The 22,140-nt window shown below is 48.9% G+C and overlaps 1 protein-coding gene and 1 long non-coding RNA gene across 2 annotated transcripts in view; one reads left to right on the top strand and one right to left on the bottom strand.

The window, feature by feature from the left end:
• LOC308470225 overlaps positions 1-12,479 on the top strand; it is a 34,836-nt gene extending 22,357 nt beyond the window's left edge. The window contains exon 2 of the long non-coding RNA XR_013982278.1: positions 11,962-12,479. This is a non-coding gene — a long non-coding RNA (uncharacterized lncRNA). The remainder of the gene's footprint in view (positions 1-11,961) is intronic.
• PPP1R18 (protein phosphatase 1 regulatory subunit 18) overlaps positions 1-21,624 on the bottom strand; it is a 42,326-nt gene extending 20,702 nt beyond the window's left edge. Inside the window, exons 1-2 of the mRNA XM_080992258.1 lie at positions 20,406-21,624; positions 17,356-19,004 (exon numbers count right to left, since the gene is read on the bottom strand). Coding sequence (XP_080848384.1) covers positions 17,356-18,975 — 1,620 coding nt within the window. The 5' untranslated portion in view covers positions 18,976-19,004; positions 20,406-21,624. The remainder of the gene's footprint in view (positions 1-17,355; positions 19,005-20,405) is intronic.
• Between the last annotated feature and the right edge of the window lie 516 nt (positions 21,625-22,140).

The following is a 22,140-nucleotide window of genomic DNA, read 5'->3' as shown; positions in this document are numbered from 1 at the left end:
ACAGCACACAGGTTATCGCAGCTAGCACAACACCCCATCCCAAACCACGACTCTCTGCCCTGGCAGGGGTTCCAAAAGCACGCTCAGAAGCAAAAGCAGCTCTAGTGCACGTGAACGACTGTGACCGGAAACCGTGAGAAGAAGTTAAAATTGGTAGTCAGGGTGGAGAAATTGCAGCTGCATTTCTTGAACAAGGAAGATTTTGGCACAGATATACTGCCTGGATTATTTTCCCCACCAGAGAAATGTTTTTAAGAGGAGGGGAGCCTGGGTTTTACATCCGATCCTACAATCTGTTCAGAATTCACTGAGCATAGCCAGGAACCATAGACAAACCTCTGGCCTGTTCGTAGCCTCCAGCCTCCTCCCCATGCCTGCCTCGTGCCTGCCTGCTTTCCATCTTTAGTAAGTGCAACAACCCACTTCCTGAGTGGAGCTAGCCAGGGTGCACTCGGTGCACGGCAAAGGCCTCTTGCCGCCTCTGGTTTCCGCCCCACACATTCACTGCTTCCTGTTTTCGGAAGAACTGTGATGCCGGCTGGGGTTGGCGAGGCGGAAGTGACTTCAAACAGTGAAGAAATAGATGGTGAGAAGATGCAGTCGGTCTGCTATGAGTGGGCTTTGAGCAAGCCACTATCTCTCAGAACAGGCCCACCTCACCAGCTTGCTATGATACCAGAATGAGAAACTGAGATATTGCAATCCTGGGATGGGAAACCTGCTGCTCTCCAGGTATTGTTGGACTCCATCTCCCATCAGCCCCAGGCAGCATGGAGGACGGTCAGGGATGATGGGAGCTGTAGCGCAACAATGTCTGGAGGACCACCGGCTCCCCATCCCTGCTGTAACTATTTTCTAGCTTTTTTCTAAGCCTCCATGCAGGCATTCCAAGCTTCATTAAGGACTGACTTCCTGGATTAGGCTGTATCCTATTGCTGGTTGAGGTATAGCAGCTGGGAAAGTGGGATTTCTTGGTAGTGGCGTCCCCTTTGGGAATTCCTCACCCCTGAGTATGTAGTAAGAGGCTTCCTCCTTACCGCATTTAGATGCCAGGTATAAATGGTGTTATTCTAGTATATGTAAAGCCCTGTTTAACTGACCCTCTGTTTTGTGCTTTTATGGTATGGATTTTTGCTGATGGGTGTTTTATTCTCAATAATTAAATGTGTCTGTGGCACGGTTGGCATGTAACAGCAAACCATAGGTAAAACTGAGGCATCTGGGAGACAATCATTTAAACTTTGGTTTCTTACATTCCTCCCCCTTTCCCCCCACTAAAGGACACACAAGCCAGGAAGAACTGCTCTTCACTCTCAGCTTTGGGGCAGTGACACTTCATTAACCTTAGTTAAGGTCTGGATTTGCACATAATGCTAAGCTATGGTTAACATTAAGTAAGGTTTATAAACCAACTACAAACCTTGGTTAATGAGCAACCTTTTACTATAGTTAATAAACCACAGGTAAGCTGCTGAGCTGGTTTTCACATAGCGCTAAGCCATGGTTTAATAAACTAGTTTAATAAACCATGGTTTAGTGTTATGTGAGAACCAGGCCTGTGTGTGCTTATGACTGATTGATTATTATTCAGAGGTACTCTGAACATGGAGGCATAGTTTGTACGACTTATAGCAGCTGAGAGACCCATCCTCCATGAACCTGTAATACCGAAATCTTAACTTTAAGGCATGTCAAACTTGTCCACGTACAGTGGTTCAGAAACAATTGTGTGATTGGACGATTCAGTTTCGGCAATTTGTCACGAGGAGAAATAACACAGGAAACAAATGGGTGGAACCGACCCGGAATGTGCAATTGTGCAGTTCTCTTTCCCCCTCCCTCAAAAAATTGCAGCTGTTTCCATTTTTCTTCATCACGCTTTGCACAATTGTGCATGCTCAGCCCTAGCAGGTTCTGTGACGAGATAAGGCAATCTGCCAAAACAGCAGCAAGAGTGGTGGCTACCCAGAAGGTGAGGTTGGGCAATCTTTACCAGAAATTTCTTTCTAGAGGGCATCAAAGGGGATGACGGAAGCTGGAAACCACAGCCAGTCAAGCTCTAGAAACAGCAGCCTTTACCACATTTGGTTGCATGCAACAGGCTCCAAGACAGGACATCTGGAAAGGAGCAACCAGCCAGATGTATATTTAAGGCTCTGTGCTTAAGATAAGATTCCTGCATTGCAGGGGGGTGGACTGGATGACCCTCAGGGTCCCCCAGACACTACGATACTAGTGAATGTAATGCCACCCTGCAAAAGGGTTGCCAAATGCTGCTGCTGTAGCTCCTCCCACCTCAGTTTTCTCTCTTGGCTCCTTTGCTTCTCACTCCTTTGCCTCATCTGCCGTGGAACAAATAAAAAGTCTGGCCTAACTGGCAAAGGGCTTCTGCTCTGCAAGCTTTATGTCCCAGATTCGTTCCCTGACATCTTCAAGTAGTTCTAGGAGAGAACCAAGAAAAACAAGAGACGCTGAGAGGGTCAAATGCATCTGGAGAGACAACGCTGTCACAAACAGACTGAGAACTGAACTCTGACCCTTCTACAAGACTTTGTGTCTCTGCCGTAGACTCTTAAGTGCTATTCCTCAGCCTTGCTTCTCCCATCGCCTAATTGGGGAATAACAGTGACCTACCTCTAAAGAGATGTCCTGAGGGAAAACACAAGTAAATATTGCAAAGCCCTCTGCAAATTAAGAATTCTCTGTTAACACAGAACTGCCACATGTTCAGAAGGTTTAGGGTCTGATACTACTCATTGTTGTCCTCTTTACTGTTGTCTATCATCGGATGCAAAATGAATAAAACACATTTATTAATGAAGAGACGAAAAGAACCACCAAAACGATCCAAGAGATTGGATGAACGATCAAGGAAAAGTTGACGCACTGGGGGCTTTTTAGTTTAGGGCGGAGAATCCAACTGTAGGGTGGGGACGGAGAATCTAGTCCAACCCTTGCAATGCAGGAATTTTTTTTGCCCAACATGAGCCCCTGAGATTAAACGTCTCATGCTCTACGTGACAGAGCTTTATTAAAAAAAATATGCAGAATGTAGCGCAGGGGGGTGGGGAAGCTGTGGCCCTTCCATGCACCCCTGATCACTGGCCAGGGTGGCTGGGCCTGATGGGGAGTTGAAGCCTAAGAGCCTCTAGACCAGGCATAGGCAAACCTGGCCCTCCAGATGCTTTGAGACTACAACTCCCATCATCCCTAGGTAACAGGACTAGTGGTCACGGATGATGGGAATTGTAGTCTCAAAACATCTGGAGGGCCGAGGTTGCCTATGCCCGCTCTAGACTATAGAGGACCATGGCTTCCCCAGGCCTGTTGCAGAGAAAGTCGAATAGAGAGGACATTTTGTCCCTAACTCCCATAATATTCCCACAGTCTACTGCCAGGCAAAAGAAAGGATCCCCCACCCCGCGCACCCCCAGCCGCTGCATGCAATGCACAGTTAATCTATGGAATTCGCTGTCGGACTGTATGGTGATGGCCTCAGGCTTAGATGGCTTTAAAAGGGGATTAGACACATTCCGAGGGGTGGGGAAGAATAACTCTATCAGCAGCCTATTAGCCAAGTTGTCTAAATGGAGCCTCTGTGTTTAGAGCCAGCATGCCCACTGGATTCCAGTGGCTGGCTGGCGGGGGGCAACACCATGGGAGAGCTGTTGCATTCATTCCCTGTTTGTGCACTTCCTTGAGGGAAATAGTATTGGCTACTTCAGGATGCTGGATGGGGAAGTTGCGGCCTTTCAGATGTTGGGCAGCAACTCCCATTTATCCCCATCAACTTCTGGAGGGCCATGGGTTCCCCATCCCTTCATCTGGTCCAGTACAGTTCTGCTGGCCACAGTCCTATGCACACTTACCTGTGAGTAATTCTGAGTAAACATGCTCAGAATTGTGCTGCATGGCTACAGTGGGTGTGGGGGAGAAAGTGTCACTTGCATAACATCGATGTGTTACGCTGCTCTCAGTGACACAGGAGCAAGGCCGCGACAAAAGCTGGCAACACAGATCCAAAGGACCCCTGTTGCCTGCAGCAGCAACTGTGGCTCTAAAAGTGAAATATAGTGGTACCTCGGGTTACATACGCTTCAGGTTACAGACTACACTAACCCAGAAATAGTGCTTCAGGTTAAGAACTTTGCTTCAAGATGAGAACAGAAATCGTGCTCCGGCTGTGGAGCAGCAGCAGCAGCAGCAGCAGCAGCGGGAGGTCCCATTAGCTAAAGTGGTGCTTCAGGTTAAGAACAGTTTCAGGTTAAGAACAGACCTCCGGAACGAATTAAGTACTTAACCTGAGGTACCACTGTAGACAAAATGGCAGAACCCAAGCTGTCACAAACCAGAATTATTATATATTTATTAGATTTATATATCACCCTTCATCAAGAGTGGTTTGCAACACAAAATTATTAAGACTATAATAATAGTAAAAGGGGGGAGAGATACAATAAACATCCACCCCACCCTCATGGTGGAGAAGCAAGGGTAATGCAATTCAGCCATTGTTAGGGCCTGCCTGTGGAATTTTGCCACATAAAGAACAGAACAGGAAAATGGTGTCACCCGAAACCACACAAGTCAAGGCGCATAATGCCCAAGTTAATTTCAGTCCAATCCTATTCCTATTTACTCGGAAGCAAGCCCAGCTGGGTTCACTGGGACATATCTCCCATGTAAGTATCTACCGTTCTCCAGCCTTTGGCATTTGAAGAGGAGAATCCCCCAAGCACCAACACTCCCTGACAGTGAAGATCCAACAATAATAAATTCACAGTTTGCTGCCCCTTCGAGACACTCCAAATGAGCTGCCACTCTACTTAATCATGGAGCCAGCCCTGGTCTTGGATGTTACTGTTCTGTCTCCATAATCCCAGCAACAGACACCCCTGCATATCGCTCTCGACTCTCAGCGGTGCCACTCCCAATAACTCCACCAGCGCTTCCTTAGCACAAGCATCCTTTAGGAAGCGCTGAGCTGAAACCAGTGGAATCAAGTTCAACGCAATGCCAGGAATGTTTCTCAGCGATGGCCTGAGGCAACTGCAGAGGGGATGGGTTGAGTGTGTGCCAAAAAGCGACAGGCCTTGGGTGGGAGGTTTCTTAAGGGCATCTGCCGCAAAGAAGTGAGGAGGTAAAAGAGGCCTTCCATGGTAACTGTGGCAACTTCATAAACACTGACTTCAGTATATTTTTAATGACTTCCTTTGGAAAAACACAGCGGGCGGCTTCTGCCAGGAGGAGCCCTGGTCTGCTGCTCCCACTCCTGCTCCCCTCTGTATTTAATCTTCCATGATGCCTCCCTGGACCTTCTGCCAGTTGCACACGCAAAAATGTCCTCGGTGCCTCATGTGTATCATCTGCCACAGACAGATTCTCAGGGAGGTCTCCTCAAAAAGTGCAAACAGCAGATGCTGAAAAACTTACTTCTTGAACTACACAAAGGCCAACTTTTTTGAAAATCCGTTTTCTCCTGCCTTTGAAGGCTGCAGGGGGACATGATTTGGCTGAATCTGGGAGGAACAGGGAGGTGGGGTTTGTGGATTTCATAAAGGACCCTTATTCCTCCCCCCCCCATAATTTGAGGGCTGGGGGGGGGTCACCTCGTCCTATGGCCAACGTGCCTTGATCTCCTCACTATCTCTCTCTGTCGCTGTATGACTGGCTGGTTTCCAGGCTTGCGCTGCTTTGTTTACTGAGGATCAAACTATGCAGAGAGTCTGGCCGTTTGTGACTGATTAAAAAAACCAAAACAAAATAAATAGCCGATTTGAGGGTTCCTGTCTGGATCAGGCCTGTGGTGTGTGGAAATGGTCCCTTATTGGCCTCAGGCCCACCCACACCTATTTGTTGAAAAACTAGGAAACCAGCCATGTAAGACCAACCCACATAAGCGAATGTCACCATTGGTCTGGCCCTCAGGCTGCCCATCCAAAACCAGCTATGTTCGGGGACTGAATTACAGGGAGGGAAGAGGGGTTCTGCCCCACTCTCATTACCATTTTTGAGATCCCCCTTAGCTATTCTTTTTAACAGAGTCCAACAATATCCAGAGGGCCACAGGCTCCCCGCCATCTTGTTGTACAAGGAGAGCCATTTCATTCAAAATTCCTCTGGGTATACTGCCTCTGTAATATGGGGGGTCTATTTAATTACCACAACGAATAGCCATTGAGGGATTCATCCAACATGAATTTGCTTAACAGCCGTTTGAAAATAAAAACGAAAGCCACCTAAGCTAGTCACCATCACCACATCTGGCAATCGTGACACCTACCAATTCTTTGGTAGAGACATTTCCTTTTGTCACTCTCTCACTGTTTCGTTAGGCCTGTAGTTCTGTGCTGCTGCTGTCACTTTTCTCTGCTTATTTCATAGTAGAAATTATTACTCTTAAGGGTGTGCCCAACAGATCATCCAGTGTGTATTAGTTACCTGTTAATGCTCTTTTAAACAGAGAAAGGGTGGGCCGTTCCCACCCTTTTCTCACCTGCCTTTGGGTAAAAGTGAGGATTATAATCTGTATTAGTTGACTACTGAACCTGGTGTTGCCAGATACTGAAAAGGGCAGGGCTCCTGTGCCTTTAATAGCTATATGGAAGAGGGAAATTGACACAGCTATGAAAGGTACAGGAACCCTGTCCTTTCTTGCAGCTGGGCACCCTGGTGATAGCTCTGGATTAAACACAAAACGTAATCTTGTACATGCGGTATTAAGTGCCTCACTCTATTTCTCCAGGCCACTCATCTTTATTATAACCTAATTTGGAAACACTGAAAAGCTAAGAGGGGCTAAGAAGCCTATTAGACTCTTGCAGCAAATACATCAATGAACCCTCTTGCATCTTAAAGGCTACAACATTTATTGTAGTATGAGCTTTCCTGGGCAAGAGCCTAGTTCATCATTTGGATTAGTTTGTGCCAGTTGCTGAAAGTATTTCTGTTTCCTTGTTTCCTGCGGAGGCTGGAGTTTTTGTGTGTTTTTTTAAAGTATTGATTTAATTTTGATGTTCATTAATTGTTGATGGTTATTTTTAACTATTTTGTATGTATTTTATGCTTGATCGTAAGTCTCCTTAGAGACTGCCCTGTATTAGGCAACTAACGAATTAGCAAAATAAAGCCACAATAAACTCCAAAGAGCCAAGCCCAATCCTTTTGGCAGCTGATAGATTGCAGCCCTTTGGCACATGTCAATCCAGGAGCACCTCTTGATTAATACCAATTGTCCGAATTATGGAGAAACCAAGCACAAACCATGCTGGAGATGGAGGCTCATCCATGGCAGGGACACACTCCTAGGTCGCACCCGCTCTGCCTTTCAGGTTGGCGTGAGCTCCCCAGAGCCCACTGGGGAACACTGCCAAGATTTTTGCCTCATAAATCCTGGCTTTCCCCTGCCTGAACCTCCACCATTGACTCGTCACAAAGCCGGAAACCAATAAACCAAGAATTGCTAGGGGTTTTTTTCTCTGTCAAATGCCCAGAAAACTTTCTAAGATGCCACAGGACTCAGGACACTGCCAATTCCCTCATCAGCCTCTTGGCAGAAGATAGGAAGTCTAGCCATTTCCCCTGCTTTAACTACTATTTTTTGTCCAGATCTGGTGATAGAATTAAGGTTGCCAGCTTCTGAACTGGCCCATATAGCTGGACATAATTGGTCGGCAGCAATATATGCCACCATCACGCTCTGCAAGGCTTCATTTCAGGATCCAGCCAGCAGACTGGATCCTGAGCTCCTCCAACACCCTGCGGGCCACTTTGGGCAGGTCCTAATTTGGCCAGTGGACCAGAGGTTTCCCACGCCTGTGCTAATTTATGCACATAAAGTTGCTCTGAAAGATGCAAGAGCTGCCCGGGCTTTTTCTTTCTTCTGATCATGGTGGCACTTATTTTTGTCCTATTCTGTTCTAGCCCACAAAACATCACTCCCCTTCCAGAAGTGGGAATTACGGTAAACCCAGAGATCCCTTCTTCACCCTCTTCTTCTCTTCTGTTAGGCCCCTGTAACTCCTTCTCAAAGTGCTTTGCAATAGGGAGAGCATGTGAGTGGGTGGGTATGTGATTCCTGCATGAGCACATGCCCTCTGTACATAAAGATCCCCGGTGTTGCAAAAGGCCCTGGGGAAAACCCACGTCTCTGTTAGCAACAGCAAGGAATTCCACCACTCCTAACTTCCTGAGTGTTGTCATCGCTCACCCTGGCATCCTCTCTGTGCTCACCCAGCAGCCCCTTGGCCAGCTACAGCTGGCAGGACGTTAGAGCCAGAACGAGACAAAAGGGGTTTTGAGATGCAGCCAAAACCGCAGGGCCTAGGAGGAGGGGACTCAACAAAATATCCCCAGAATCCTATGCTGGCAGGGGCCACTACAGAGGCAGGGTGTGGAAAATTGTGTATTGTCTGTGTTCTTGCTCACAATGTGGGTTGCATCTGTCAAAGAGGCAGCTGGAACCAGGAGAAGGGCAGTCCCAGAGAGAGAAGAAAAGAGAGATCTACATTGTACCGAATTACCTGGGGATAAACTGTACTGAACTGAATGTGGCCTTTCTAAATAGATATCCACGGAATTGCACTTGACTGTCAGTCAGGGATGGGCAGCAGTGAGAAAAGAGAAACTGAAGCTGAAATCCTATGTACGATTATATAGGAATAAGCCCCAATGTACTAACTGAGACTATTCTGTGCATAGGACAGCAGTGTGAGGATAAGGATGATTGGATCACGTCTGAAAAGGGAGATGAAAAACGATTGAGCTTTCCTGTTCCAAGAGTCAACAAAATGCTTTTCTCTTTATATATAATGGTTTTAGGCTAACAGGCTGGAATATGTCTGCAAAGAACACACAATGGACTTGGGGGGGTTGTAGGTACAAATAATATGCCCCATCTACCAGCATGCTGACTGGGACATAGGTCTTACTGAACTCACCAGGCTATAAGTTTTAAGCCAAAAAGTTTGGGATTGAGCCACAAAGTGGATGGCAGTGATTAACAAATGGCGCTTTAGGAATAAAAGAATTAAAGAGGAAGGGACAAAACCAGTGCAATCCTACACATGTTTGCTCAGAAGTAAGCCTCGCTAAGCTCAGTGGGACTTACTCTCAGGAAAGCATGAATACAGTTGCAGGTCAGAGCTGTGGTCCTATAAACACTTCCTGAGAAATGAATATTGACAGGATTTCTGTGATCAGGTTGCTCATTACACTGTTCTTTGTGGCCCTGTGACGCTAGGGCAAAAAGTAATCTATAGGTCTGGGTGACTCTTGAGTAAAAAGAGACATCTGATGACTCAAGAATATATATATGCGCCACCAATGGAAAACACACACGCTCCACCAATGGGATCATGGAGCTTTCTTGTGGATGCGTTGCTAGCCTAATGTGTTTGTGTTTCTCCTCCAAATCAACAGTGCTACAAGTATATGTTGGAGACAAAGGCAGAGAGAGAGGTGAGCAAAAGGAAGGGAAAAAGGGGGGGGGATAAGAAATAGGCTTAGGGCTGGTAGAGGCAAAACACACACACACATCTAACCCACAGAATTAAATCTGTGTCACAAGTCGCAGATAGGGGTTATATCAGTACTTTATGGGTCTGGAAAGACTGAATGCTGCTGACAGGTGCCGTTGCACATTAGCAACTTCTGAACGGTGCAGAACGGTGCTTCTCCCATCCCTGCAGTGCCATGAGGGAAAACGCTGCATTTGCTGACACTTCCCCATGGCCCACAATTCTTCAAGACACTGGCTCCATTTGTGAAGTATGTAGCCCTCTTTGGAACTGCCCGCATGCCCCCTTAGCAACGTTTCTTCACTCTAAGCAAATATTTGAGGCATGATCCAACTCTGCCACAGGTGCAGAGGCTCAACAGTTTCTCTTTCCTTCCCCTCCACTCATCAAGGCAGCATGACAGATCGCTATGGTGGCAGGTGGGGAGGCTGCAGGAGCTCCCCATGTCCCCATCCTACTCTCCTTCTCTGTGCAAGACAAATGAGAGAGAAACAGGAATCTTCATCTGCTGGACTTGTGGTGGGACTGAATCATCCCCACAGCCATGTCAGACAGTTTAAAAAACAAGTTAAAAGTTTAGCAAACTGTGACCCTCACAGTGGAAGTTCTGCGAGTGGGTGAATGTGGATTTTTAAAAATCCGAATAAACATGTGTGTTGAAATAAGCCGTTGTCTATTAATGCCACAAGAAGCTCGTCGCCTTCTGAGGTACCACAGGACGCCATCTTTCGGATGGCTGTTTTCCCCAGCAAAGTTTCTGTCGGGTGATTTGTAACATCTTTGCCCTTTCCCCCACCAGAAATCAGATTAGCCCTGTAGCCCAGCTCCCTTTTCTGACTGGGGCTTTGGCCCAGTCAAGGAAGCAAGAGTTGGGAGCTCGTTCTCACAGATTTGCTCGCTCAGAAGAGGAAGGAGGAGGCTGAGGGCAAGCCAGTCGCTGCTTTCAGCTGATGTCAGCCGGCCTCGCTTCCTCTCAGAGGCCGTTGTGTCAGCCCTGGACCGGAGCCCAACAGCAATAGCTCAGGCCAAAGAAATGAAGCGGCGGGGTGGGGTGGGGAGGACTCCAGTCAGGCTTAGCTGCTTCCAGCAAATCAGACTCGATAAAAGGCCTTTTTGTGAAGGAAGACAAGGAAAAGAAGAGTCCAGCAATGGATGAAAAGGCAGGGTTGGAATTTCCCCCCTGAGGGATGTCGTGAACAGGCTTGGGTGAAATGCAAACAAGTATGTCGGATGGCGAGGGAGGGGATCAAAACACACAGGTTAGAAGGGGAGATTGCGATCAGGATAACTTGTGCCCATTTAACGGCAAAAAATAGAATTTGCACCTACATGTGCCAGTTGCCTTGAGTAGAATGACACTGTAACTTTATAGAGTCAGCTCTGGTTCCTAGAAATACTGTCTGCCTTTATGGGGATCACTTTGTTTCCTAAACAGTACGACAGGGATGGGAAGGCTCTGGTCCTATAGATGTTACTGGAGTTGGGAGCCTCGGCCAACATGGCTAATGACCAGGAATGACAGGATTGGTGCTTGGCAATATCAGGAGAGCCACAGATTCCCCACCACCGGCATGCAATATTTTGAAATTCTGAACACCATAGAAATTGGGAGTGAGAGACGTTGCATGGCGGTAAAACCAGAGGTAGGATATCTATATGCCAAACTCACCCAAGCTAGCCAGACCATCAGAATGAAGAAGGTTCAGTCAAGGTGCAGAGCATTGCATGAGGGGATATAAAACGCACAAACACTATATATCATCATGAAACCAGAAGCTTTTTTTTATTAGGAATTATAGGCACCGGCATTCCAAAGGAGCAGAAAAGACTTTTTATGTATGGAACAACAGCCGCCCGGATGCTACTAGCTCAGAGATGGAAAGAAGACAAAGTCCCTACCAGAGAGGAATGGCAAACCAAGCTGATGGACGATGCCGAAATGGCAAAACTGACTGGAAAACTCAGAAACCAAGAGGACAAAACCTTTATAAAAGAATGGGAAAATTTATAAGTTATTTAGGAGACCACTGTAAGCAGATGGAAACACTGGCAGGATTTTGATTGCACTTGCAGTCTAATAAATATCACGGACAATATGGATTGATATAAAATAGTATGGAAGAATATGCAGTTGTAAATGTTCAAAATTGGACCCCATGGAGGGGGTGGGGGTGGGGAGTCACGAGATTCAGAGGAATCTCTGTATAAGGCTTTATATTTGGATTTTAATAACCTTGTATTTGTAAAATCAAATAAAAATGCTTTTTAAAAAACAATGCACAGACATAGGTTATTCTGTTATGGAGATGAACAAGAAGGCTTGGGTGATAATAGCAGAGGAATGCTCCATTTACTAGTTCACAGAGCAGGCAAGGATAAACCTGAGTTGGCTTTAATTCTTGAACTTTTTGCTTCTTTGTAAGTTTCTGTGTTTTTTTTCCAGGCCCTGCCTACGGAAACAACATCTGCAGGAGCTGAAAGTGGCCATGTAGCCTTCACAGACCTGGAAGCCATAATGACCTCTGGAATGCGAGTCTGCAAGTTTCTTCAAGCAAACACTGGGCAGAATTCAGAGAAGCTCCCGCACGCATGGCCACAAAATGCTTCCATGCACACTGGGGTGGGGAGGAGACAAAGCTTACTGACTTCCCCTTCTCATGACTGTGTGTGGCACTGTGTGTGGATCTCAGCTGCTGGTTTATGTCTATTTTGAGATGGTACCTGAAGCTCAAAAAGTCCACAGCATTGTCAAAGTTTCAACCAGTCACTGTAGCTGACATTAGCTGCTGACAATGTCTGTCTCCATGCACTGGAGGTGGATTTCTGCACATCAATGCGCAAGAGCAGCCTAGGCTGGGAAGAAGGGAAGTTGGTAAGCAGAACAAGGGACTGCAGTCTTCCATTGTGAAAACCTTAACAAACTAAATCATGGTTAATTAAAAAGTAATTACCCCTTTTAAACTGCCAAGTCTCCCTCTCAAAGAAACTCCATTCCGCAATGGGGCTGGTGACTGAAGCAGAATTCTCAACCCTTGAATACAACATATAATTCCCAGAGTTCCTTTTGAGAAACCAAGAATGTTAAGTCAATTTAAACCTCGTTTGACTTAATGTAGTATAACGTGGGGCAGATGTGGTTCAAAAGCCCATGTTCCTTACGGACACCAGCACTAATGGCTTGGAGTTGAGTAACAGAAGAACTGAGGAATTTTCTTAATGAGTGATAATTAAAGGCTGACAAAGGATCCCCGTAAAGGGTGTATTTAGCTAAGTTGCTCGAGACTTAAAGCTGCTATTTAGTCGCTGATTCCCACGTTGGGGGAATGTTGTGCAAGACGTTGGAAATGGCAGGACAGCATTAATAAGCCGGGAGGCAGATGTCTGTGCTTATGGGTGGCTAGGAACTGGGTAGCATTTCTGAAGCTGGCTGCAGAAAATGCCGCTGGCTCCCGGCAACAAAGACGTAGCCTGGATGCCTTGCACGTAGCTGGCAATTTGGCTAAATAACTCCCTTATGATGCACTGAAGAGACAGGCTACTACATTTGTTCAGGGCCCATCCAATGACCCCAGAAGCGTAGTATAGGGCGACTAGCATGAAAGGGCTTTTGTGGGAGGGAACTTAAGGCTTCTGTGTGTAATGTCTTCCAGCATGAACTAGATGCTTTCGAGGCCAACCGACTCACAAAGACTCCGTCTCAAGTGGTGAACTTTGGGTGCCGTTTGAGGGCAGCACATTTTGGACTCTTCCACTGACATGGCGAGAGGAGCAGGAAGTTATCTCCATGGCAGCAAGGGAGGCATTTACAGTGGTTAAGTACTTAATTCGTTCTGGAGGTCCGTTCTTAACCTGAAACTGTTCTTAACCTGAAGCACCACTTTAGCTAATGGGGCCTCCTGCTGCTGCCATGCCGCCGGAGCACGATTTCTGTTCTCATCCTGAAGCAAAGTTCTTAACCTGAAGCACTATTTCTGGGTTAGCAGAGTCTGTAACCTGAAGCGTATGTAACCTGAAGCGTATGCAACCCGAGGTACCACTGTATTATGCCTGAAGTGTTTCTTCTATGGCACAGGCAGCTAAAGCTTTTATGCCCAAGGGCCAGATTGCCCTGTGGTAACCTCTCAAGGGCCACAAACCAGTGCTGCACAAGGTCGAAAATACTGGTGTAATGAAGTAAGTGTGGCTACCAGTGTTAGAAACTCAGATATATAAGCTGAGCACCAAACAGTTCCTTAAACCAGGGTTGCAATAGCCAAAACAGAATGCCTAGTTCCTATTTTGGGGGCAGACAGTTCCAAGGTCGTATTTTTCAATACGGCTTTTTGTTTCCTGAAATTGCGCAGATAAAATATAACACGTAGAATTCTACAGGATGTGTTGCTAGCGTGTGAAAACAGTCAAGATCCAAGGATCTCCAGAGACGCACCTCCGGATGGTGGAGACGTCAGGTGCCATCCTGGCACCTTCACTTGGTCGCAAGTGGCCGACAACCAGGTGCAAAATGCGCCTGGCGAATTTTGAACACTGCACTTCCACAGATACACACACCACAAACCCAAGGTCACACACCGTAGAGCCTAAGGCAACGCCATCTTGTGTAAGCTGCAGCCACTCAAAGAGAAGCTTCTGCCGCAGTGCAGATGCCATAGAGCAGGCATGGTGAACCTGTGGTCCTCCAGGTAGGTCTTGTAACACCTGGATGCTCATAGGTTCCTCTCCATAGACACACAGGAGGGTGACTAGACGGGGGAGGCCCTGAGGAGAAAGTTGCTGCCGCTTAGCTCTGGAGGACCTGCCCTCCACCAAGGAATTATTGCTGTGAATATGCCCCCTCTTTCAAAGATAGATCTCACAGAGCAGCTCCAACAGGATCCTCTCAACTGCCAACTATCACCAGACATTCTATCCTAGGACAGAGAGAAAGAGAGAGAGAGAGAGAGAAGGAAAGAAAGAAAGAAAGAAAGAGCGAGCAGGGGGACTACAGATCCTCTCCACCAGCTCAAAGGTCAGCAACTTTTGGTTCCTCCTCTCCTCGAACTCTTTGCATTCCAGCTGCTCATTGCAAGAACTCTGTACCTAAGACACAGCACATGAACTTAGGTTTTTCCTCCTCCATCCCAGTCCTTTTTTCCTTTTGTGTCATGCCCCGGAGACTTTTAAGACTAGGGGTAGGGACTGTCCTGCCACTGACATTCGCTGAGCTGCTCTGCGCAGTCTTTTTCAGCTGAGCAGGAAAGTGACCATTCTGCAAATAAACAGACCTATTTCATATATGTATCACATATTAGAAAACGATGCACCACTGGCAGCTGGGGACTCTAATGTTTCAGGTGTTGGCGCGCTAGAAAACATTAGTGTTGAGTCTTGTCCCTGGTGAAAGAGTAAATCATGGCTATGGGACCTTCTTGCTTTAGTAGGTGACAATGTCCCTTCCAACCTGATTCTTTTCCTTTTCCACAGCTTGGTTTCTGTGTGTGTTTTAGTCCAAGCAGAGAGCAGGCCCCAGGATATGGCTCAAGACAACTAGTCACCTCCGTAATTCACAAAGCACCCTGTTCCTCAGAGGCCCAAATCACAGCTGAAACTTTAGGCTGCATTAAGCTCTACCTAGAAGCTGTGCAGAAGATTCTCCTCTGGATTTGACATGTCCTATCTTGCTCCATTTACAGCATGCAAGTATGCTGCTGCTGCTACTATAGTCATTTCCTTAGCTCTTTACTTTGACTGTAATCTTCCCTTCTTTGATTCTCTGAAAACACGATATGCCATAGAGTCTAGCTTATTGTTACATGCAAACAAGGACTTATGTGTGTGTTGTGGTAAATGTCAGAATTTGGTAAATGCTGGCATTAACCAGTAACTCTTATGATTTTTAACGGCCCAACTGGAAACACCAGAAACATCTGTGGGTGTGCAGCTTGTGTTTTTTTGACATTCGTATCCATGGCATGAGAAGCGTCCTTTGAACAACTAAACGATGGGAAAACAAGCATGACATTTGGATACCCTGACGGGTTCAACATTGACTGGCAAAAGTCAGAAATTGCTGGCGTTTTGCTCTTCGGATATTAAGAATGACTGGAAATGGGAACATCTCTTGCTATGAGTCACAACAATCTGCACACACGCAGACACATTTGAGCACACACACACACACAGCACACAACCCATAATCCAGACCACCGTGTGAAGAAACAGAGAAGCAAGTGTCTTGTAGAAATGTGTTTACTGAGAAAAGGATGCCCCACTCCTTCACAAGGGAAGCTTTTCTCCCTTTGGCAGTGGTTGCATTCAAGTGATCACAGCCAACTCCTGATGAAATTTCAGATGAACAAGCAATTGCATGTTAACTACAACTGTGATATCGATCCCCCTTTGAACCGGGAGAAGATTTGCATTTCGGGTCTGCAGCTTGTGAAGCCCAGCCAGCCCAACAGGGGACCTAGCCTGTAACTGGGGCTCTCCCGGGGTCCTCGTCTATAAATAGCCAAAGGTAATTTACAAATGAGAGTCTTAAATCCATCTGTAAAACCAAAAACAACTGCAAACAAGTGTAAAAATACAACAACAATAACCCTGCACATTGCAGACAGTGTTCTGCATTCTGTCCTCCATTAAGAACACCCAGGCATGGCACCAGTAGAAACAGAAGCTCAAAAGTGCTTTTTTAGTGTGCAAACACTCCAAGCTTTTGTCCAGAGTTTGTTGGTCAACATCAAACCACAGCCACAGCTCCCGTGTAAAATTATGCACGGGGAAGGCAGGGGAAGGCGACTGCAATTCTCAGGATGCAGCAGTTTGTCAGAGCAAGGCTGAGGGCAGAAGGTGAGGAGGAAATTCAGAGAAAGGGTGGAGGGAAGAGATAAAGAAAGAGTGAAAGGGGGACAAAAAAAGCACAGGAGAAAAGGACTAAGTGCTCCAGCAGACAGCTGATCCTGCTAAACGTTTTGCCTTACAAGGCAATGAGTAAAATTACTGCGTATACAGTGCGCCTTTTAATATACAAAACAAAAAAAGGCCTTCACATCACTATGCCTAATGTGAAAGGAATGCTCAAGACCAAGAGGAAGTAGCTGAAAGAAATCTAGGGTGTTTCGGGGCTAGAGCCCAGGGCCTGCAAGGCTGTGAAGCTCAGTGGGTGGAGCACACACTTTTGCCTGCAAAAGATGCGACCCAGGTTCAATCCCTGCCATCCTCAGAAAGGGATGGGAGCCCTGCACCCTGTCTGATCCCCGGCAGAGCGGCTGCCAGTCAGTGTAGCCAAAACATAGCTAGGTGGATCAATGGTCTGACTGTATAAGGCAGCTTCCTAGGCATGAATTCAAATCCCTTCAGACATACGTCTACCCTCGAGCAAGCTGCATCTCCTTGGCCTCATTTTTCCATCTGTAAAATGGGAATAGCAGCGACCTAACCGGCGGGAATAGCGAAGCATTCTGCACTTTGTAAAAAGAAAAGCTACTGGAAGGCTCAATCATAAACGGAGCCTAGCTCACCAGGTTAGGTTCTGGCTCCTGCTTTCAAATCCCACACCCTTCAACCAGCTAAGTTGCCTCGGTACAATTCCTTACATGACTATTTCCAGTTGCGTCAGAGCTGTGAGTAAAGAGGACGAAGTAATGAAAGAAGGGAGGGAAGCAGGAAAAAGAAAACAAAAGGAATTGGAGGATAATTTGGGAGAGAAGGAAGACGATGAAAGAGTAACACCTAAGTTAGAAAGCAGGCAGGGCCAACTAAGGCAGCAAGAAGCAAACTCAAAAGGGGGCAGTGGCGAGAGAAGCGAAGGAGGTCCTGCAAAACTGAGCCAGGGCCAGCCCAGCCAGCCAGTTGTGTGTACCTTTTTCCGGTGTGGGTCGTTCTTGGCAAGGCAGGACCTCTGCAGGGACAGGTAGCCTCCGATCACCTGGATCTCCTCGGCCGTAGGGTAGCGTTTCTTCATGGGCGCCGCAGCCGGGGAAGTGTCGCTCTCGATGCCGTTCTCTACCACGGACACAGGTGCGGCCGGGGCCTTGCGAGGGTTGATGGTGATGGTGTTGCCGCTGCGGCGCTGCACGGCCGGGTGGGGGGACGAGGCGCGGGCCAAGCCCCCCACCCGGACATCCTCCTTGGCGACACCGCTCCCCACACCACGCCTCATGGCCTCTGCAGCCTCGGGCGGCTCTTCCTCTGCGTCTGGGAGAAGCGAGGAGCAGGAAGTGGGGGCTGGGGGCTTGACAGCAGACAGAGAAGGGCTGGCTTCCTGCTTGAGTTCTGGGGGTGGGGAGGACGGGGCCCGGCGCGGAACGACCACAAAGGAGTTCCGAGAGTGCAGGCGCAGGTTGGCCAAGGCTTTGCCCTGGACATCGTCCTCAGCCACCGGAGCCGGCGGGGGGGCCGGCTGGATCTCAAAAGCGACCTCCGAATCTACACTGTCCTTCCTGGGGCTTCTCTCTGGCGACGCAGCCTCCCGGCCCCAGCTCCTCCCGGTCGGGGAGCGCCTGGGAGGGCTGTCCGGCCAGCCTTCGCCGCTGCTCGATTTGGATTCAAACTGGCTGCGATAGGATGCCACAGTGTAGGGAACAGGCGGGCTCAATCCGGGAAGGTCGCGCGGAGGGCTGCTGTCGAAGTGCTTCCGGGTCGGGCTGGGGTCCGCTGCCACCCGGGCCGGCCTCCTTGCCATGTAGCTGCTTTCCGTTAGGTTCTCGGTACTCAGTGACCGCACCGGGCGCGGAGACGCCGACCCGATGTTGCCGCCCTCCTGGCTGAAGTGGCTCAGCAGTTTGCTGACCCTCCCTCGGTGCTGCTCGGGCAGCGAGCCCCGGCTTTCGGCCCGGCCGACTGAATTGAGATCTTCCACGCTGCGGCTCAAGGCCGACTTGACGATGAAGACCTCCCCGGCGCGGATCTCGGTCACGCTACCCCCGCGCCGAGCCAGCAGCTCGTTGAGAGATTCCACGCTCCCCGATTTGGCTTCGCCCGTTTGCCGGCTGCTGGCCAGCTGCGCCGGCGGTGCCCCCGGGACCGTCTCGATGATGATGACGTTGTCGGCACGCAAGGTGCGGACGCCTGGGATCTGCCCGTAGAGGTCGACAATCTGCTTGGCTTTGGCGTTGGCGAGGTCGCTCTCCGACTCCTTGTAGCGCCGCTTCTCCAGCTGGATGAATGGGTTTTGGTGGATGGGGCCGATCTTCTCCTGCAGCACCGAACTCTCCGGCTCCCCCTCTTGGCAGGGCTGCGGAGCGCTAGAAGCCGGAGCTGCGCCGCTCTCGGTCCCTCCTGGCCCCCCAGACTCAGAGAAAGAGGTGCCGGAGCCCTGCTTGGCCCGGCGCCTTTCGATGATCTCCCGCTTCCAGGCGGGCATTTTGGCCATGCGGTCTTGCTGCTCTCGTTCCCGCCGGCGGGCCTCCTCCTCCTCCTTGCGCCGGCGCTCCAGGAGCTGGAGCTTCCACTCCGGCAGAGCCGAAGCCGAAGAAGACATCTTCGCCTGAGGAGCTCGGGGAGGGAAACCTGGGAAAGAAGGAGGGAACGTGAGAAGAAGAAGGGGAAATCCAGGGATGAGAAAGAAGAGGAGGAAGAGGGAGGGAGAGCAAGTTGGGAAAAGTGAAAGACTCAGGAGGAGGAGGAGCAGGAAGAGCGATAAAGAGGAATAAAGAGGGAAGCGAAGGGGAAAAAGAGGAGGGGGGAGAAGGAAGGAAGGCGAATAGCAAAATGGGAGTAGATGGGAAAAGGCTTGTGAGAGGGAAAGAAAAGAAACAGGGATGTGATTGAAGGAGGGAGGGGGAAAGGCATGAAGGGAAAGGGGTTAGCTAGGCAGGAAGGAGTTGGAATTGCGGTGAGGAAAGAGGGTTGGGAAAGAAGGAAGGGGGAGCAAGACAGATTCAGGGAAGGAAGACGATGAAGAAGAAAATGGAGGAACTTGGGAAGGAAAGATAACTGTGAGGGTCCGTTCAGGAAGGGGCGTGGAGATGAAAAGCCCTTTTTCGAGGAGCTCCACCTGGGAGTTGCCTTCTTTCCCTGCACGCAATCCACTCATCTTTTTTCCGGCTCACACCCAGACACACACCGCACACCATATGCTGCCTCCCCTGCCTTGGGGCGGTGACAGCTCTCCACGTGGATCTCTTCACGCAAGGAGCTCAGGCGCCACACCACTGAAGGAAGGAGCCGAGGAGAAAGGGGGTGGGCAGCGTGGCATGCTGCAGCCATAGTTTTGTAGACGAGGCCAGAGTGGTTAAAGAGATGGGGAAGAGGATGCCCACCCCTCCACCCTGGAGAGCCTGATTCATAATAAGGTAGCTCCCTATGTACCACTGTTCTGAAAACCCACTCAATGGCTATTAATGCTGCAGGTGTGCTTTTTAATTCTTATTGGTGACAGGGAGTAATAACCCAGGGGTGGTGAAATTATTCCAGGCTGTTTAATCCAGATTGAAACAGTGGCACAGACTAATCTGAAGAGGCAAGTGTGTGCACAGGCTGACAGGCCATCCTCCTTACTTGATCTAAATTAAAACATGCAGGTCTTGTGGTTTCCGTACTGAGAAGTGGAAACTAATCTCGGATAACAGGGATATAGTTTGGGGGGCAATTTTTTTGGCTCCCAATTTGGGGATGGGGGAGGGAATTCTTTTCATCTGAACCTGAGGAGGGGAATGGTTCGGGTTCAGAAGGTCACCAAGGACCCATGCGATTGGCAACGGGGGTAGGGGGGAGATTAATATTACTGACAGGAAGTAAGCTGTAATTAAATAACTGGGATAAAATAAATCCCGAATGGCTCCGATTTCTCCTGCCTGTTGGCAGAAACTGATCAGGATGCCCCCCAGTGGATGACTGAAAAGGAAAAGTGGGTTTGTGGGGCTGCAAAAGGCGGCGTGCAAATGAGGTAAAATTAAATATCAAATTTACCAGAGTCCGAATGCGAGGATTTCAAGCGATTCCAGGAGTTTAAATCCAGCAACGATGGAGGTGCCGAGCTGACTTTGGTACCTAACTCCTTCTCTTAAAAGTTCTTAACTGGGTCAGGAAGTCAGGATCCCTGATGAGGAAATCAGCACAAAGCCCAAGGCGGTGGGGGGGGGGAGAGATGGGCTCAAATCTCAAGCTGGAAACCCAAAAGGATGGAGAGAGGTGCCTGGATGTCTGTAGAACAAGAATTTCTTAATATTCAGAAAATCCCGAGAATTCTGCAGTCCCGGAGCTCGGGAGGAAAGAGGATTATAGACATCAAAAATAAATAATTAAAATGGTGGAGCGTTCCAATAAGTCGACAGAACCTAGGAGTCCGGAGAGAAACCAAGAGATCAAAGGAGTCCTATTTTTTAAAGCCAGCAGTAGAGATAATATATTTCAGTATCTGGAGAGAATCAGAGTGCCCGAGAATTGGAAGGGAAAAAGCAGTGAATTTCGAGATCAAAAGAATCCTTTCTTCTTCTCTTCTCCCCCGCTCCACCATCCGCCGAATTTCTTCACGGCTCCGTTAGAACCCAGGCGTCCGAGAAGGCAGGAGGGTCGTCCACTCCGAAATCAGAACCCAGATCCGGAGAGGCGGCTTGTCTTCAAGACGCCAAGAGGGGGGGGAAGCCACCTCCAGTGCTCGGAGGACCCGGAGGGGAAAGGGTATTCCGACGACACGCAAAAACACGCGAGGAGAGTCTCAATCCAGCTAGGTCCTGGAGGTGTGGGGCAGGCGGCAGGCTGGATCCCTCGCTTGGCCCATGATCCCCGGGAGCGTAGCTGGGCGCGCGCGGAGCTGGTCCTCTGCTTGGCGGTAGATTTCAGCAGCAGATCTTTTTTTCCTCTTTTCCCCAAGCCGAGGGGAAGGGAGGGCAGATCCAAGCGGGTCTGAGTCAGGATTGTTGCTGGGTGGAGGGCAGGAAGGGGGCTTGGTTAGTTCCCTTTTTAAAAAAACAGCAAACCCTCCTCTTTCCTCCTCCCTCTGCTTCTTTCCGAGAAGTTTTCGGGATCGGAGCGACAGAGCGAGGCAGAGAAGAGAGAGAGAGAGAGAGAGAGAAATCCCTCTCAATCTCTTCTCACATCCGCTTCTTCTAATCCTCCGACGAGCTCCACCTCCAGACCCATTGCTCAAATCCTTTAACCCAGGAAGGCAGGAGGGCGGGGATGGGGGGGGGGAGAAAGAGAGAGAGAGAGAGAGAGAGAGAGAGAGAGAGAGAGAAAAGAAAGGGTGGAAAAAAAGAAGGGAAAGAGAAAAGATTTTTTTTTTAAAAAAGGAAAGAGAGGAAAAAAGCGAGGGATGGAGGAAGGGGAAGGGGGAAGAAGATGGGGGTCTTTGTGTATAAACAGAAAGGGGAGGACAATGAAGAGGGGCGGGGCTTGGCAGGCAGCAGATAACTGGGGAGGGGGGCGCGGCTGGCGGCGGCTCAAGGCAGGAAGGGAGGAGCTGCCTCGCGGAGAGTCTTGGGCTGCAGAGATTTCCCGTTCAGGAGCGCGGGAGGACACGCCGTGGATGGGAACCTCCTCCTCCAGGAGAGAGGGTGGTCCGCCCCACGGAGTCGGGCCTGCTCAAGCGTGGGAGCCTATAGTTAGAGCTCAGCTCCTTTCCTTGCCTTCCCCGCCCCCCCACGGAGCACATTTTCCTCGCCCCCCCCACCCCCGCATGTAGAATAGAAGCCCTCCAGCCTCC

Source organism: Podarcis pityusensis (assembly GCF_964106645.2).
Source record: "Podarcis pityusensis genome assembly, chromosome: 2".
Classification (NCBI taxonomy): Eukaryota; Metazoa; Chordata; class Lepidosauria; order Squamata; family Lacertidae; genus Podarcis; species Podarcis pityusensis.
This window is presented reverse-complemented; position numbering and strand designations above follow the sequence as displayed.